Genomic DNA, 18,300 nt, shown 5'->3' with positions numbered 1-18,300 from the left:
TGATACCTTATATTCTTTTTAGATTTTATTTCCCCCCCATGAACCGTGTCCCAATTGACAAAATGGCAGCCGCAACTTCTCTCTGAGGTTGCGGCCAGCCAATCATGGCATTGTTGTTGGAACGTGGATCCTCCATGGAATACCCACATGTCTAGATATATATACATCTTTTTTTCTTTAATAACTCCAAAACTACTGAGCAGATTTGCACCAAATTACAAAAAGCACTCTTTCATCTATACATTTCTGCCAAATCTAATTCCGTTCAGCGGTTTGGGCTGTAGTCGTGTCTAAAACCCCTATGTGAAATTGCATGGGGATAAAGTGTTTTGGGACTCCCCCTTTTTCTCGGCCTCTGCTTGACGAATCATCCCACAACTTTCTAGACAGCAACTGACATGAGTTACACACCTGTTTTGAAAATGTTCCTAATATCTGTCAAACATAGGTGAAGTTATTAGCAAAACCAGGCCCTATGACTACCTACAAGCGACTGCCAGTAGGTAATATTTATAAATATTTCCGTTCATGAAGAACTCAAAACACACCATCGCTCCGCAGTCCTTATAAGTGTGACTGTGTGGTCCATGTCAGTCATATGGGATCTCCAGCAGATGAAGGAGAGGATGGGGTCAGAGCTGCTGACTTTGGAGCTGGGTAAACAGGTTTGAGTTTAGGCGTCGGCTAAACATCCTATGTTCCTGGGCAAATCACTTAATCTCCCCGTGCCTACCAAAAAATGAATGTATGCTTTTGTAAGGTAACTGGTGCTCATGGAAAGCGCTCCAATAACTTTGGGTCAAGTATGCGCTGTCTAACACTGCAAACAAAAAAGTGTTTAGGGTGCTTACCTGATCATAGCACTGCGAAAAATGGTTGTTTTTATTTAGATTGATATATCCTGGTGGACATGGCCAGTGCTGTTGAAAGAAGCGTAGAGTAACAGCCCATCTATGTAAAAGTATATTTTTGTTACAAACAAAAAATTTAGTATTCCCTTTCAGGGACCTATGATTTAGTAGCATCCAATTTGATGAACCAGCACAAGCAAGGAGAAAGATGGGAGCATTTGGGGCAACATTCACACGAGGGCCACAATATCTAATACAGAAATGTATTCAGTCTGGATTTGGCATGGAAGGTCAGGATGTGGGTAGCCTCTCTACCCCCCAGACCCTAGGAGTCGATACCCAAATAGGGAGAGGCAATTTGCTGCCCTCACCTCTTCTTCGCAAAATGCATAACCAAGGTATTTTCTCAATATAAAATACTTTGAAATCGCATATCTGGCGCAATGACATTTATAGTCATTCGACAAGAAGATGAGACGAGGAGATCAAGTAACTCATTAGTGTTGAACTGGAGGACCTTAGTGTTTGTGAAACAGGCTGTAAAATTCAGTGGTTCCACAAGATTTAGAGAATTAGATGTCAGCCAGAGAGGGCGCATAACAAATACCTGAAAGATATGTGTTGCAGCTTTTTATTTCTTTGAAAGGGTTGTATTATCTCAGCATTTTTCTCCACAAACAAATCACAGTTTAAAGGAACTCACGTACTTTATATTTAAATCTCAAGCTCTTTACAGTTTGATCTGCTAATTATCGCTCAGTGACTAAGGGGCGCTACTTGGAGAGAAAGAGTAAAGCCAGCCTGCCAGTAGAAAAGCAAACATTTTCACCAGAAATAGCAGAGGCGCTAAAGAAATTGCAAAACAGTGTGGCATGAAGTTGCTCACATTATAGATCGTGAAAATATGTTCTCATGCGTTGTTAGTAGAATTTCTGAGGCTGCTCAGAGTACTGAACTGAGAGGGGAAGTATGCACTCACCTTGAGATGTCTGGGAGAGTGGGTGAGATAACTATCCTCATCTGTTGTTGGTGAATGGTAGTTGTCTTGACTCGTTTTGGAATGCTGAAGTGATATACAAGTGTTGAGAGAACATACACTGATGAAAGATGTGTCCACATATCCTTTTCTATCTCCCTAAATGTTTTGTGTAAAAGTGTTGAATATCACAGCAGTGGAGAGTCTCATCTAACCATTAACAGGAAACACCCACTAAAAGCACGCCGTTTGTGGTATATGTAGCTATAGATACACATGCTGTGCATACTCCTGCCATCTAGAGTTGCAAGTTGTTTTTCTTTAAAAAAGCATTTTAAGTCACGAGGACTAGTGAGTCCACCTATTACTGGTATTGCGCAAACGCATCAGCCCTATTGTTAGATTGTTTTTGCCACAAACAGATGCTTACAAAGCAAGTAACATTTTCTGTACTCGGCATGTAGATACACATGTGTTGCATTCTATTATTTCCCTTCTGTGATGTTCCTGATTATATATTTATTTCCTTGTTGGAACTAGAACCTGGCTCCTGCGTGAGCCTCCCCGGTTCTATGTTCCAGATTCCCTGTTTGGCAGTTTGATCCTGCTCTCCTCCTTCCTGGATGCTCTGTGCCTTTCTCTTCACGTATTAAACCCTTTTATTGGATTTCAACGCCTTGATTCATACTTTACAAATTGGCGACGATTGGAGAACCTGAGGAACATTTCTGCAGCATTACAAGGCACAGGTGCGAAATATTCCTCTTCAAAAAAACGAACCGGCCTACCTCTTCGTTTTCTACATTTTCGGACCGCTGTTTAAAAAGTTATCTACTTAAGCGTCCGATCGCCAGCTTCCTGGTATGTACTCTTCAGATTTTATGAATTTTCTACGTTTCTTCTAATTTGCCGAGATCTGCCACTGCCGTTACCATAGCCACCATTTCTTCGACGACGTCACGCGCTTCTGGTTGCCATAACAACCAACCAGCATTCTTTCAGCCAACGCAGCGCGCTCAACGCGTCACCTTGTTTTTAACGCTGATGCGCCTTGTTTTCTTCTTGCCCCACGTCACAAAGCAGCGTTCAGAGCCTCGTAGTGTCGGCCCTGTATGACGCCAGTCTTGCTTTCTGCGCAGTGAGGTGTAAGAAGAAGTCCGCGCTAGCGGAAGCTGGGAGCGTTTGAGCTGGGAGCGTTTGATACTTGACACGCTTCAGCTGGGAGCGTTTATATCTGACACGCTTCTGCTGTCCTTGTTTCTGAACTAAACGGCAGCTATCCTGTTCTTCTCTGTACCTCAACACACTCGGCAAGCAACTTCTCTACAAACTGGTTGGTACTTTGGCATTGTAAGATTCGTATTTAATCTACCTTCAGGAAAGACTCATGTCTTCAAAATTTTACTAGACTGTGAAACCTTTGCTCTACTTAACTTTTAGCAACATTTCACGTTTTTTGGACATCAACTTCATTTAAATTTTCTCATTTTTGACATCTTACATTTTTTTCTTTGGAAAACAATTGCTATTTGTGTTATTTTTGAGACTATTCATTACTGTTTTAAGACTTACTTACACTATTCTATAATATATAGTTAATACATTTAGTTAGTGTAACCATACTATTTTACCATGCAATTTGATCCTCCTAGCAAGTTTCTACAGACTAAAGGTGAACCATCTATTCCCTGGTCACGATGGAAAGAAGAGTTTATTACCTATTTAAAGGCCATTGATGGTGAACGTATGTCTGCTGAAAGGAAAAAAAATATTCTTCTCCACTGTTTAGGTTCAGAGGGTCAAAATGTATTCAGAACTCTTCCACCTATGCGTTCTGGAGGTGATCACAATGTTTATGATGAAGCATTGTTACGTATTGAAAATAGATTCAATACGTAACAATGCTTCATCATAAACATTGTGATCACCTCCAGAACGCATAGGTGGAAGAGTTCTGAATACATTTTGACCCTCTGAACCTAAACAGTGGAGAAAAATATTTTTTTTCCTTTCAGCAGACATACGTTCACCATCAATGGCCTTTAAATAGGTAATAAACTCTTCTTTCCATCGTGACCACGGAATAGATGGATCTGAATCTTCCAGGAATGTCTGTGATCTCGAGAAAGACCTCCCTTTGCTATTTCCTCAAGTTTTTTCTGAGAAACTTGGCAAACTTAGAGGTTTTTCCCATAGGATCAAAGTTAAAAACGGTGCCATCCCAGTCAAACAAAAGTTGAGGGGTGTACCCATCAGTATAAGAGCTGAACTCAAGATCTTATTGGACGACATGATCCTTGGAGGTGTCTTTGAGGAAGTGGAGTCCTCTGAATGGGTTTCGCCCATCGTTTTGGCTCAAAAACCCGATAAAAGTATCAGGTTATGTGTGGACCTAAGGGCTCTCAATGCCAACTTGATCACTGATTGTCACCCTCTCCCTAATATAAACGAAATGGTATGTTTGTTGGATGGTGCTTGCATTTTTTCTACCCTTGATTTGCGTTCCGCTTATCACCAAATCGAATTGACTGATGATGCAAAGCATTTTACCGCTTTCATCACTCCGTTTGGCCTTTTTCAATTCAAGCGGATGCCTTTTGGCCTAGCCTCCGCCGCTTCGGTGTTTCAGAGGGCCATGCACCATATTTTTAAAGAGGTTAGCTCCTTCGTAAAGTGTTTCCAGGATGATATCCTCATTTTTTCAAAGAATGTGGATGATCATCGTCTCCACCTTAAGGATGTGTGCAACAAGTTATGTGATGCTGGTCTTACCCTCAAATTTAACAAGTGTAAATTATTTTGTAAGAGTGTCGAATACTTGGGTCACACCTTGTCTGCTGACGGTGTTGTTCCCAAGCGTTCCCTTGTTGATGCCATTGTAAAAGCCCCTTCTCCTGATAACAAGGAGAAATTGCTTTCCTTTGCCGGCTTATGCGAGTACTATAGTAAGTTCATTCGCAATTTCGCCACGAAAATGGAACCCCTCAGGGAGCTTACCATGAAGTCCTCAGACTTTGTGTGGTCGGAAAGACAGGAGTCTGCCTTTTCTTCTATCAAAGAAGATATCATCAATGCTCCCACTTTGAGATCCTTCTCTCTTAACAAGAAGTGCATTATCACCGTGGATGCCAGTTGTTATGGCCTTGGAGCTGTGTTAGGTCAGGTTTCTGGCAAAGAAGAATGGTGTGTTGCCTTTGCATCTAGGACCCTATCTCTCACTGAGAGGAGGTATGCGGTCATCGAAAGGGAGTTGTTAGCCTGCACATGGGCTGTGGAGCATTTTCGCAATTATGTTTGGGGCAACAGATTCATTCTTAAAACTGACCACAAGCCCTTGGTTGGAATTTTGTCTCCTGGGGGAGGTTGGAACTCAACTGCTCGCATTGCACGCTTATCTTCAAAGTTGCAGGAGTATGATTTTGAGGTTTTGTATGTTCCTGGTAGGAGTAATGTCACGGCGGATTTCCTCTCCAGGTTGCCTTGCCCTGATGTTGGTTCCAACCCAGATAATCGTGAAATTGATATTGTTTCTGTGGTCAATGACTATGTTTCTAGTGATTTCAGGGGTATCTCTGAGATTGACTGGATGTCGGAAGTTGAGAAAGATCCTATTTTCTCATTTATTTTTGACTGTTTGGAAAAAGGTTGGCCCAAGGATAAATCTGTGTTACCTGAATTTGCCCCTTTTTGTCAAGTTTCGTCTGAGATTGAGGCTGTGGGTAGGATTTTGTTTAAGGCTGGGAAAATGATTCCTCCTGCTTCTTTGTACAACAAGATTCTTTCTTTGGCCCATAGGTCTCATATTGGGATGTCCTCTATGAAACGTCTCATTAGGACCAACTTTTGGTGGCCAGGCCTTGACAAGATGGTAGACAGAACTGTCCGTGACTGTGTGGATTGTGTCAATAGTGATAAGATGCTTAAGGTGTCTTCTGCCCCCCTAAGTCCTGTTCCTTGGCCTGATCATCCCTGGCAAAAACTAGCTTTTGACATCTCTGGTCCTTTTCATCGCCTTCCTGAGTGTGCTCGTTTTGCTTTGGTTTTAGTTGACTACCACACCAAATGGCCGGAAGTTAAATTTGTCTCCTGTGCCACCACCTCAGTTATTATTTCCTTCCTTAGGGAAGTTTTCGCTAGAGAGGGTTCTCCTGAAATCCTTGTTACTGATAACGGCGTCCAACTTGTCTCCCAAGACATGGAGGATTTTCTTGTTTCCTGTGGCATCAAGCATCACACTACCTCATTGTATGAACCTAGGGAAAATGGCCAGGTTGAGAGGTTCAATCGTGTCCTTAAAAATGCTGTGGAGCTTGCTTGTTCTTCGGGAGAGTCTTGGAAGGATGTGGTAAGGGAAAGACTCTGGATGTATCGCATCACCCCACATGCTGTCACGGAGGTCAGTCCTTTCCAACTTCTAAGAGGGAGAGCTCCTAGTTCCGATATCTGTCCTTGGTGGGTTAAGAAGCTAGATGTTAAGGTTGATCACTTGGATATTTCGCAAGTGGCCAATCGTGTTGTAACCAAGCAGAACACTATGAAAACTTTGTTTGACCGCAAAATGAATGTGAGAGTTCCTGATTTTGTTGTGGGTGAGTGGGTCAAGATCAAGAAACCTGGGTTCACTCTCAAAGGTCTCTCTAAGTTCAGCAATCCCATTAAGATTGTTAAAGTTTTCAGAAACTCTGTCATTACTCAAGATGGCAGAGCCTGGAACATTAGAAAGGTTGCCAAGTGTAAGCCTGTTCCTCCTGGTCCTGTTCAGATACTTCCTCATGACAAATGTTCTGCTCAGAGTCCTACTCATCATGACAGTAACAACGTTCCACATTCTCAGTCTGTGGCTCATAGAGTCAAAACCAATGCCAGACCTGTTGTTTTACCTTCTAGGTTCCTGTCCTAATGTTTCACTTCTCTGTACAGCTCTGCTTGTTTTATAGGAGGGAGATGTGTTGCATTCTATTATTTCCCTTCTGTGATGTTCCTGATTATATATTTATTTCCTTGTTGGAACTAGAACCTGGCTCCTGCGTGAGCCTCCCTGGTTCTATGTTCCAGATTCCCTGTTTGGCAGTTTGATCCTGCTCTCCTCCTTCCTGGATGCTCTGTGCCTTTCTCTTCACGTATTAAACCCTTTTATTGGATTTCAACGCCTTGATTCATACTTTACAACATGCTGTGCAGGCAGTTCTCCCACACGTGGTGGTTAGCCTGAGGATGTTGCAGAGGACTGAAAAAGTGTGAGAAGAACAGCCTGACCAAGTTAGCTTCTTGGCAAGCTAAACCATCCATACACTAATGTTTTGTAAATGCGTGTGGAGTAGACCACGTAGCTGCCTGGCACATGTCAGCTATAGGAATGTTACTCAAGAAATCCATAGAAGCTCCTTTTATACAGGCTTAGTGAGGCCTGGGAGGGATAGGAAAAGGTATTTTTGTTTAGCATAACATGTTTGTCTGCATGTGACCAGCCAGCGCCTTTATATGATTTTGAGAAAGAGACAAAGAGCTGTTGTGTTTTATGGAAGGGCTTTGCGTTTTAATATAATACATAGGCATCCTTTTGATATCTAATGTCTGAAGAGATCATTTTGCTACTGAATCCAGATGCAGGAAGAACACAGTTCTATAGTGTGATTCAGGTGAAAAAGACCACCCGAGGCAGGAATTTGACGTTTGTCCTGAGGACTACCCTTTCATGATGTCCTTGGAAAAAAGGCTCTTGCAGGGTAAGAGCTTTTATCTCATTAACATCCCTGAGAGAAGTAATGGCTACTAGGAAGGGTACTTTCCATGAGAGAAACTATAAAAGACAAGAGCAAAGGAGGTAACAAATGATGTTTTGGACTGTTGCTGTTAGACGATGATCATTTTCAGAGTTAATCATTCACCACTGGAAACAACAGTTGCTGAACAGCAAAGCCTAAAAGTAATCAAATAATAATTTAACTTGTGTACATAAATTTCTTGATTGATTATGTTTGCATTTTCTTATTTTTTCCCCCATTAGGAATGGAAAATAAATGTAAAGCCAGTGATAAGAAGGTTGATAGCCTATCAAAAGATAAGAAGAGGCTGGAAACTGAACTGGAGGCTCTGTCTAGGAAAACACATGACGCATCTGGTCAGTTAGTCCTGATAAGCCAAGAACTCATCAAAAAGGAACGGTAAGTAATGGTGCAATGTCTACTGATTGTTCACAAGTGGCTGGACATCATTTCAGCCAACCTCCTCTTTTTTTTACTACATTTTCTTTTTTCTTCTAGTGCAGGGTTCTCCAACAGGTAGCTACTGGTATCTCTAAAGCTATCTGTGAATAGCTCCGCTGTGTATCCAAACTTAGTAAATGAAAGCTTTTCTTTGGTTGAATTAGGCATAATATATGGCTATTTTCAGAACTGATGAGCTAATGTTTGCATAAAAAAATATTTAAGACTGATTTCTAAATGGTTATTTACACAACGCTGGGAAGTCGTGTTAATGTTGGTCTTTCTTGGGTCAGGGGAGATTGCGCATATGACTGCTATGACAAGCAGAGGCATTCAAAATTAAAATCAATAAAAATTTTTGAGGGGGAGGAAAATTGCCGGTGACCTTGCCTGATGCACCTGATTGTTACTGCTAGTAATCCTACATGCAGTGGCCACTAACATAATCTTGGCTGAAGTGATCACTGTTGAAACACCGATCATTTTTGCTAGTAGCTGAGCATAACTTTTAATTCACAAAAGTAGCTCTTATTATAGAAAAGGTTGGCGATCTCTGCACTAGTGTGTTCTGAGTTAGTGACCTCGCGTTGCTCTCACTGTTAATAATGGGATTCGGTTTAGTCTAGTCCAGTGAAGTTTAGATGAATCAAAGAGCTTTCATTGTGTTTAATGCCCTTCACAAGGGCATTAAACACAATACATACACATACATACATATACATATCTAACCACATGACAAAAACTTGTTACTTTTGGAAAAAACATATCTAATGTGGAGGTGGCAGAATTCCCTCTCTGAGGAAGTGCAAGGCGTCCTTGGGGAGATAATTTCTTTCATAAATACAATACTGAGCTCCTTATTTTCCTAAAATCCCGCTTCCGCTTATCAGATTTAAAAGTGAAGTTCCATTTCTTCGAAATGTGCAAATATATATTCTTGAATAACATGCTTCTGGGCCTTATTGAATCTTGAAAATTAGCACGCTTATTCCGAGCTCCTAGATGTTTTAAACAATTGCAAAGGAAAATCCGTATTTGATTATAAATGGACAATACATTGATGGTCATATATATATATATAAATAACAATACTTTATAGCATTGGAATACATGAGTGTGACACAATTAAAAATACATGATTAGGGTTTTACAACCCCCTATTTTCCAAGAAGAAAGTTTCCGATAGAAAACAGCCTGATCACTTCCCCTTGTAAACCTTCGTGGTCACTTTCCTCATCGTACTTCAAAATTGCAAGCATGAAAGTATTCTCAGAACTTTTATTTTTACAAGAGCGTTAGATGATGATCTATATTAGTCTAATAGGTATGTATATAATAACCACAACTGTAATGACTGCATTTATTGATTTGAATATGTTCATGCGCCGTGGTCGAAAGACTTTCCTATACCATATCTGGAAGCCATTCGGTTCAAATCTGGGACACTTTACATTTCATGTAATTTATTTTCTTTTTTTTACACTTTCCATAATGATGTGTATGTGCTCATTTATGCAAAGAGAAGTTTTGAAATGAACAACCTTCCCCCCCCACCCCACCCCACCCCCACTCCCTTTGGCCGTTAAGAGATCATTAAAAGGCATTCTATTTTGAATCAGAATTTTGGCGCAGGCATCCAACTTTTCTGTCACAAATCCTAAAGCTATTGTCGCGAATCCTAAAGCTATTGCAGGAGAGTTAGCTATCTCATCTCAAATTTCTGTATTTCTTCTTCTATAAGGCAACAGTTATTCCATACATGGTAATTAAAGCTGAAAAGTGCCTTAAAGTAGTTGACACTCTCTACCTCTTCTTCGATCTGAAGGATAAGCGTCAAAGTGGCTTAAAGAAGGAACAATGTATCCTCAATAAGGGGTCCCAGTCCAATCCAAGGGCAGCCAAGGGTAGGCTCAAGATCTTCAAATAAAATATACATGACCTCTTAATAACTGATGGGTGCTCGAATTAAATGAATACAGTCTCCTACATCAACAGACATCTGCATGCAAACCTTGCAAGAAGAAGAAGGACTGTGTGTCTGTACTTCTCCAGCAACAGCATGTAGGAGTTACCCTTATAGGCAGGGTGGGGCTTCGTGCAAGGGAAGGTTCAATACAGTTTGGTCTTGGGATAATTCTACATTCTGCACAGAGCCGGTCTGGCCATAGCGGGCACCAGGCGTTTCCCCGGTGAGCCGCCAAGGTGGGAGCCGTTTTTGTTACCGAAGGGCGGCAATATCGGCCCCTCTGAAACAAAGTCAGCCGAAACCGGTCCTCTCACACAGCTCAGCTACTACCCGCCACCCACCAGGGGGGCGACCGAGCAGTTTGCCAAGGCCGGTTTCGGTTCCCAGTCCGGCCCTGATTCGGCAGCAAAAATATATTTCACCACTAACAGGATGTTCAAATCACAAATAAAGATAGCAGGCCCAACCCACACAACAATCTGGTATTCAGAAGCAGGAGGTCTCTCAGTTCAGACAGAGGTAGTATTGAGGAGAGGCTGAAGCTGCCACATCTTGTGGCGGTGGTCATACAGGAAATAAAGCTTAACATCAAGAACTTGACCCACAGGTCGCAGGACGACGACATTTAACAGCTGTGTCTGTGATGAGCAGGAGGGATAAGTTACTTACCTGTAATCCTAGTTACTCCAGTATTGGAACTTTCATAGATTCACATGCCTGAATCATTCCTCGTCGTCGAGACGGGAGTCTCCGGTATATAAAAAAGCAGTGCTTAGTAGTATAGCAAACTGAAAAGAGACCTAGTCCCATTTCCCTTTTGCAACCCATTTCCTTTGTTATGTAAAAAATGCCCACACTTTTCCCTGAACCAATCAGAGCTCCTCACCCTCTAGAACACTCCTGAGAGAACCTTCTGCCCCTCAGATTTTTCTCCCGCACGTTGTGCTAGGGAGTCTCCTTTAAACTCTGCTCAAACTCTTTACTTTTACAGTATTTTGACTTAGATTTGAGGTTTTTCATCTACCATGTCTGAGAAGGAGAAGAAAGTATTATTTAGAGCTTGTTCCACCTGCTCTAAGAAGAGGCTTTATACAGATGACCCTCACAATGACTGCATCTACTGCCTCTATCCAGACCATAAGGCAGCAGATTGTAAGGTATGTCGTACCTTTTCGAATAAGACCTTGAGAGATCGTGAGGGAAGGCTACTGCTCTGGCTTCAGAAGGTTAAGGCCAGGAAGGAGATCCTCTCAAGTGAGAGTGAAGAGGAATCTGAGCGTCAAGAGATCTCAGAAGAAAAGTAGATCTCCTCAGACACATTCCTCAGGGGAAAGACCTGAGAAGGCCCCAAAAAAGACCACTCCAGGGTCTTCAGGGCGCAGTCCCTCAAAATCCTCTTCAGTCTCAGCTAAGGGGAAGAAGGGTTCTGCTTGTGAGGTGAAACTAGTGAAATCCGCCTCAGATCCACCACAATCACCTCAGAAAATCAAGATTACCATCCAACGGTATTATTCTACGCCTTCTGAGGAGAAGGGTACTGTTTCAGCACCGTCGACGGGACCGTCGACAAAAAAGGGATCATCGACGACGACAAAAACACCTCCGCCGTCGACGAAGAAAGATAATGTTAAGCTGGTGAGAAAGCACCGTCGCCGGCGATTCCGTCAACGGCGGCGTCGATGAGGACTATGCCGACGACGGCAGCGTCGACGAGGACTATGACGTCGACGAGGACAGCGTCGACGCTGACTACAACGTCCATGATGGCATCGACGACGATGACTTGGTCGACGACGGCGATGGGAATCTCGTCGACGAGGGAAAAAACACCAGAAAAAAGGTTGCTGCCTCGGAAAAAACCTCTAACACCAGAGGTTACATCTCCGAGCAAGGTCTCCCCATTGTTGCCGTCTCACCTGCTGGAGGAGGAAGATTCAGAAGAGGAAGATGACGAGTATGGAATTGCCAGTAGCCCTTCGCAACTGCAGGTCAAGTACCAGGAGGAGGATTCTGAGGAGGAATATGGGGGTTATCAGGAACAACCCCAGAAACAGCACCGATTTTGCCAACAGCAACGCGGGGAGATGACAAGTGTGCCATCCTCTTTGGGATTATAGGAAGAGATACCAAGCGACTCCAGTCGCTCAACAGGCCCCAGAGGTTATTCCACGATCGGTACCAGGGACACCGGTTCATAGGAGAGAGATTTTGTGGGAACCTACTGCTAGGTCTCCACCGCCGACGGCACACCACGATTCATCGGATGACGATCATGAGGATGGGGAAATTGCAGACACAAGTGCAGAATGGCATGACTATATCACCCCCTCACCGTCTACTCCTCCACAGAGACCAGTATATTCTCCACCGGAGGACATTGGTGGATTTCATAATTTAATGGAAAGAGCCACTAAGAGATTTGCACTGACCATGACAGAGGAGAAGACGGAATGTTTTTTATACGACTTCAAGGATTCGTATCGGAAATCTGTGCGATCCCTGCCTATAGTGTCGATTAAAGGTCATGGAAGGAGTAAAGGTCATGGAGACGCCAGCGACCGTAACGCCGGTTCTGGCCAGACTAGATAAAAAGTATAAGGCGCCTATTGATGCTCCTACTTGCCTTTTGGGTCATCCCAAACCGGATTCTGTTATTACTCAGGCGGCACAACAGAAATCCAGGAACCCATTTGCTCTGATTGCAACACCTCCAGACAAAGAGGGCAGAAGGTTGGCTAATGCGGGAAAAAGGTTTTCCTTAATGTCAGCTCTGCTAGTGAGAGCTGCTAATGCCCTCGCTATCTTGGGAAGGTATGACAGGCAGGTGTGACCTGTCTCCATACATTAACCAGGTGCCGGAACCAGAGAAGCAGGAGGCGAAGAAGATTCTCATGGAAGGGGAGAAGACTTCACCCGAAGTCATAGACTGCGCTATGGATATAGCGACCACGGCGTTTAGATCCTTGGGAGGAGCGGCGGTCCTACGCAGGCAAGGATGGCTGCGAGCAACAGCGTTTAGGCCGGAGGTGCAAAACAAGATTTGAGACCTCCCTTTCAATGGAGAAGAGTTATTTGGGAAGCATATTGATGATACTCTGCAGAGTATCAAGAAGGATACGGATACGGCAAAGGCTCTGGGAACACTGCAATACAGGAAAAACCCTTTTCGTGGCTCCAGGGGTAGAGGACAGTCCTCGTATAGAGGAAGATACCAACAAGGGAGATATTCTTCTTATCCGTCCTCATCGCAGCCTTACCGTCAACAGTACAGCCAGCGTCAATCAGGAGGATATACAAAATCAACTCCAAGAGGACGGGGTGGCCGGGGAAAGGACAACACCCGTCTACAATGACAACCTCCATCTTCCGGCTCTGTCAGATGCTCCCCTGGGTGGAAAGATTGCTCACTATCTTCACAATTGGCGGAAAATAACAACGGACCAATGGGTCCTCAAAATAGTTCAATTCGGTCATACCCTAGAATTTCTTCAAGCGCCCCCTTGTCCGCCACCGATACACCAGAGAGCCAACCTTCTGCATCAACTCCGGCAGGAGATTCGGACAATGCTCCGAAAGGGAGCAATAGAACAGGTACCGAAAGCCCAGGAAAACAAGGGGTTTTACACCCGTTTTTTTCTTATCAAGAAAAACAAGCTACAGTGGCGCCCCATTCTGGATCTCAGATCCTTAAACACCTATCTCAAGAACCAATCTTTCAGGATGGTGTCTCTGCAGGACATCCTTCCGTTATTAAACCCAGGAGATCATATGACCACATTGGACCTACAAGACGCGTATTTCCACATGCCGATACATCCTGCACACAGACAGTACCTTCGGTTCTGGGTAGCCGGAAGACATTACCAATTCAGGGTACTGCCATTCGGCTTGAAGTCAGCTCCAAGAGTTTTCACGAAATGCCTTGCCAGAGCGTCAACACAGGCCTGCATAGACTTATTCGCCAATCTAGTATTGACTCTACACGAGGGAAAGTCGAACCGCCACCCAGCAAAAGTGATCACATTTCTGGGGGCAAAATTGGACACGGAATGCAACAAAGCGTTTCCCTCCGAGGAAAGGCAACTGAGGATTGTGTCCATCTTCCAAGACTTTGTAAAAAGAAAGTCTCTTTCAGTCCGCAGGTACAAATCCTTGCTAGGCACGATGTCATCTCGTATTCCCCTGGTACCTGCAGGCTAAGGATGAGACCATGGCAAGAGCAGATCAATCTCCAATGGCGTCAAGCGGAGGGATCCTTCGACGATACAATATGGGTGACACCAGTGATAGTACAGGCAGCAAAGTGGTGGACACAAAAAGCAAATGTGTCTCAAGGACGAACGTTTCTGGCAAGAGCCGCTCCTTAGAAGGATGGGGAGCTTTCCTTCAGGACTTTCAAGTCAGCGGTCGTAGGAGCAGCAATTATACATAAATCTGCTGGAGCTCAGAGCGATCCGCTTGGCATTACTGGCGTTTCTACCAAGGATAAGAGGTTCGCCGGTGTTGGTAAGAACAGACAACACTACGGCGATGCATTATGTGAACAAGCAAGGGGGAACGAGATCTCTCTCCCTGTCTCAGGAAGCCCAGGAGATATGGGAATGGGCTCTTCGGCAAGGAATATCATTGGCAGCAGAACACCTCCCGGGGGATCAAAACGTCAAGGCGGATACTCTCAGCAGCCTTAAATCGTCCTGCCACGAATGGGAGCTAGACCAGGGGATCCTGGGCAGCGTCTTTCGAAGATGGGGAACACCGATAGTGGACCTCTTCGCTACAAAGGAAAACAGAAAATGCCAGTACTTCGCAAGATGGCTTCCCCAGAAGGGGTCTTGGGGGAATGCGTTTTCCATGGCATGGTCCGGCATCTTTGCCTAGGTTTTCCTCCAATTCCTCTTCTCCCCCGCATACTGGTGAAGATCAAGAAAGAGCCGTGCAGACTGATCCTAGTAGCCCCGTGGTAGCCCAGACAACACTGGTTCACGGAACTGCTGCTGCTGTCGGAGGACCGTCCAATTCGGTTGCGTCCAATTCCATCGCTTCTGACATTGTCCAAGGGGCAGGTGGTCCATCCGGACCCGAAATCCTTGCGATTAGCAGCCTTTCTCCTGAACACTGTGAGCTTAGCCATCTGAACATCTCACACGAATGTAGGGAGATCCTGTCCAAGGCCAGAACGGAGAGTACCAACAAAACCTAGAGGATGAAATGGAAGAGGTTTTGTCTGTGGTGTAAGAGGCATAATGTTCACCCGCTTACAGCTGCACCTCATCAAATTATACCTTACAATCTGCTATTGGCAAAGTCAGGATTAGCACACGCCTCCATCAAGATGCATTTGGCTGCGTTATCCCGCTACAGGAGGTCATTGTGAGGCCCATCCTTATGGTCATCAGGGATTATCAAACAGTTTATGAAGGGGATATTCATGGTCTTTCCTCCAATAAAGCCTCCACCACCATTATGGAATCTGAATATTGTACTCTCTCAATTGATGAAACCACCATTTGAACCGATACACAGGGCAGACCTGAAGTTCTTGTCCTGGAAAGTGGCTCTTCTCATTGCATTGACTTCAGTGAGAAGAGTAGGGGAACTACAAGCGCTCACGATTCAGGAGCCTTTCTTACAGTTTCAGGAGGATAGAATGATTCTCAGGACAAACCCGAAGTTCATTCCGAAGGTGCCAACTGATTTTCATTTGAACGAACCGTTGGTGTTGAAACGTTTCTTTCCTCTTCTGTCAACAGCAGCAGAACGAGTATTGCACTCGTTGGACGTTCAGAGATGTATGAAATTTTACTTGAAAGAAACTAAGGCTTTTCGCAAGTCTTCTCAGTTATTAGTCACTTTCAGCGCACCCAGGAAAGGTTTCCCGCTGTCAAAGAGGGGAATTGCCAGATGGATTTCCAGTGCGATTGTCTACTTTCATCAAGCTGCTGGAAAGCCTTTGAATGCACGAGTTCGTGCCCATTCCACGAGGGCGGTGGCCACATCCACTGCACTGTTTGGAGGAGTGCCAATCCAGGATATATGCAGAGCAGCGACCTGGGCATCTACGCACACCTTCACCAGGCACTTCTGCTTGGAGACAGCTGCAGAATCGGATGCGGCGGTGGGAGAGGCGGTACTGCGAAATATCATCCAGTAACGGTAAGCCTTTTTTACATCCCTCCATCTGTTTCAGTGACGCTGACAACCCAATGAGAGAGCTGACTGGCGCATGCTCCAGGCGTGAAGCCAACGTGGTTGCAGGACGCCTGGTGCATGCTCCTTCACGGCTCTCGTGAAGACTTTTCATATCAGCTTGTTAAATAAACAAGCTGATAAGAAATGTCTTCACGACAGACGCAGAGCAGGCAAGCCAGTCCAACTCGGAGACCAAGGGCGTTGTTAGGATTAGGTCCCCAGTCCTCTCTCGTTGACCATGTCCAATAACATCACATGACACACCAGTAGCATAAAAAGGAGTCCTACCCTTATGTCTATGCTTGTTATTGCTAACCTGTGGGTTCCTGCATCCTGGCTCCGGAGTTTCCTGTTGTTGGTTGCTGTCTTTTCACGGGCTCGTGGAAAGAAGAAGAGAATTCCCTATTCCCTTTATATTTGCCTTTTTTGTCCCGTATCCTGATATTTTTTCCTTGTCCTGGTGCCTCGTTTTTGGGTTTATACCTTATTGTTGATACCTCCCCTTGTCCCCGTTTGGGTCCCCTGTAGCTAGTAGTTAGTTAGTGTCCTGTTTATTTTTGTCCCTTTCCCCTCGTTATTGTTTTGTTTTCAAACCAAGCGCAAGTGGGATCCATTTCTGCTAACAGGGGCTCCTGTTGGCAGAGCGCCGGTGCACGCCGCTCTCCTTTCACGGAGACGCGGAGATAATCAGTATTTACTCGCGCCGCAGCGCGATCCCTGGCCGCTTTTGCGCTTCCCGTCCACCTCGTTTTAGGTGGACGTGACGTTTTGGGCCGTTCCGCGAGAGGAACCCGGCTGGGTTTCCTCTTTCCTTTTGCTAGCGCAATAACGCGGAAGAGGCTCTCCTTCTTGGATTTGTTGTGTGTCCCTTTCCCCGAACCTCACTAACAGGGGTTTTTTGTACATACCCTTGCCTTAGGTGTGTGTTTTTTACCCTGTAAAGATATTACTCGCCCACGCCCAAAACACCCTTATTATTCATTTATCAACTCCTTGAAGCCAAGCCTGCTCACGCTTATGGTAAGTGTGTGTGATGTTGTTTGTTGGATATGGATATATGCCTTAGAGGTAAGACTGGGGACTGAAACATAACTGTGGGGTGTATTTGTTTTTTCTCTTTCTGCAGGAGCAGAAGAAGGAGGCGGGTGTTCCTTTTGGTGCCAAGTTACATGGGTGGAAGGTGTGGTTGCCTTATAATTTTCCACCCCCTTTTCTGAGTCAGCAGCTTTCTCATCTGTGACTGTCAGAGAGTGGCTGGTGAGTCTGATAAGTGGATTGGACATATCCTCGTTCCTGCAGTGTGTGGGTTGGGCAGGAGTCCAACAGAATAACAAGCCCACGTTAAACTACACTGCCTGAACTTGGATGGACGTTGAAGGAGGGGCCATGGCTGGGGCTGAAGCCCCCTCCATGATTGATATAATGGGTGCCCTTGCTGCCTTACAGGCCCAAGTACAAGAATTGAGATAGGAGAATGTGGGTTTGAGACAAGAGCTGGTTGCAGTAAGAGCACAGGCACAGGCCCAGCCTAGAGCCCAAAATCCTGTAATACAGCCGGCTACGTTCCAGTATGGGGGGGCGGGACAGAGCAACCCTGGAGGAAGTACCCCTGTAGCTATCACTGTAAACTCCCCCGTTCCTGTTCCCCTGGCTCCGCCTGAAAGATTTTATGGGGACAGTGGGAAGTATGGGATGTTTATGAACCAGTGTCAGTTACACTTTATGTGTCGACCTGGTGCTTTCCCTGATGATGCCGCGAAGGTAGCCTTTACTCTTTCGTATCTGGCTGGTACGGCTGCCCAGTGGGCCATCCCCTTAGTGGAAGGGAATGATCAGGTACTGAGGGATTACAATGCATTCAAAGAACTGATGAGGGGATTGTTTGCCAAGCATGCTTTCATGCAAGCTAGTGATTCAGAATTACTGAAACTACGACAGGGTCGACAGGATCTTTTGACATATATAGCGTCTTTTAATCGTTTGATTGCAGAGACACATTGGCCGGCCGATAAGCGGACATCCTTGTTTTACCAGGGTCTTAATGATGAATTGAAGGACGTGGTTTCACAAGTGGTGGACCCCCCTGAGGAGTGCGCCGCATTTATAGATCTA

At 44.7% G+C, this 18,300-nt stretch overlaps 1 protein-coding gene across 5 annotated transcripts in view; it reads left to right on the top strand.

Moving 5' to 3' along the window:
• The window catches only part of CLIP2 (CAP-Gly domain containing linker protein 2), a 385,636-nt gene that overhangs the window by 312,938 nt on the left and 54,398 nt on the right, over positions 1 to 18,300 (top strand). For all 5 annotated transcript variants that reach the window (XR_015308346.1, XM_086954601.1, XM_086954599.1 and 2 more), the window contains one exon: positions 7,835 to 7,991. Coding sequence is in view for 4 of the 5 variants with exons in the window: in XM_086954601.1 (XP_086810727.1) it covers positions 7,835 to 7,991 (157 nt within the window). In the remaining variant the exon portion in view is untranslated. The remainder of the gene's footprint in view (positions 1 to 7,834; positions 7,992 to 18,300) is intronic.

The sequence above is a fragment of the Lissotriton vulgaris genome, chromosome 2_1 (genome assembly GCF_964263255.1).
Source record: "Lissotriton vulgaris chromosome 2_1, aLisVul1.2, whole genome shotgun sequence".
NCBI classification, from domain to species: Eukaryota; Metazoa; Chordata; class Amphibia; order Caudata; family Salamandridae; genus Lissotriton; species Lissotriton vulgaris.
The sequence above is the reverse complement of the archived record's forward strand: the minus strand, read 5'-3'. Positions and strand labels throughout refer to the sequence as shown.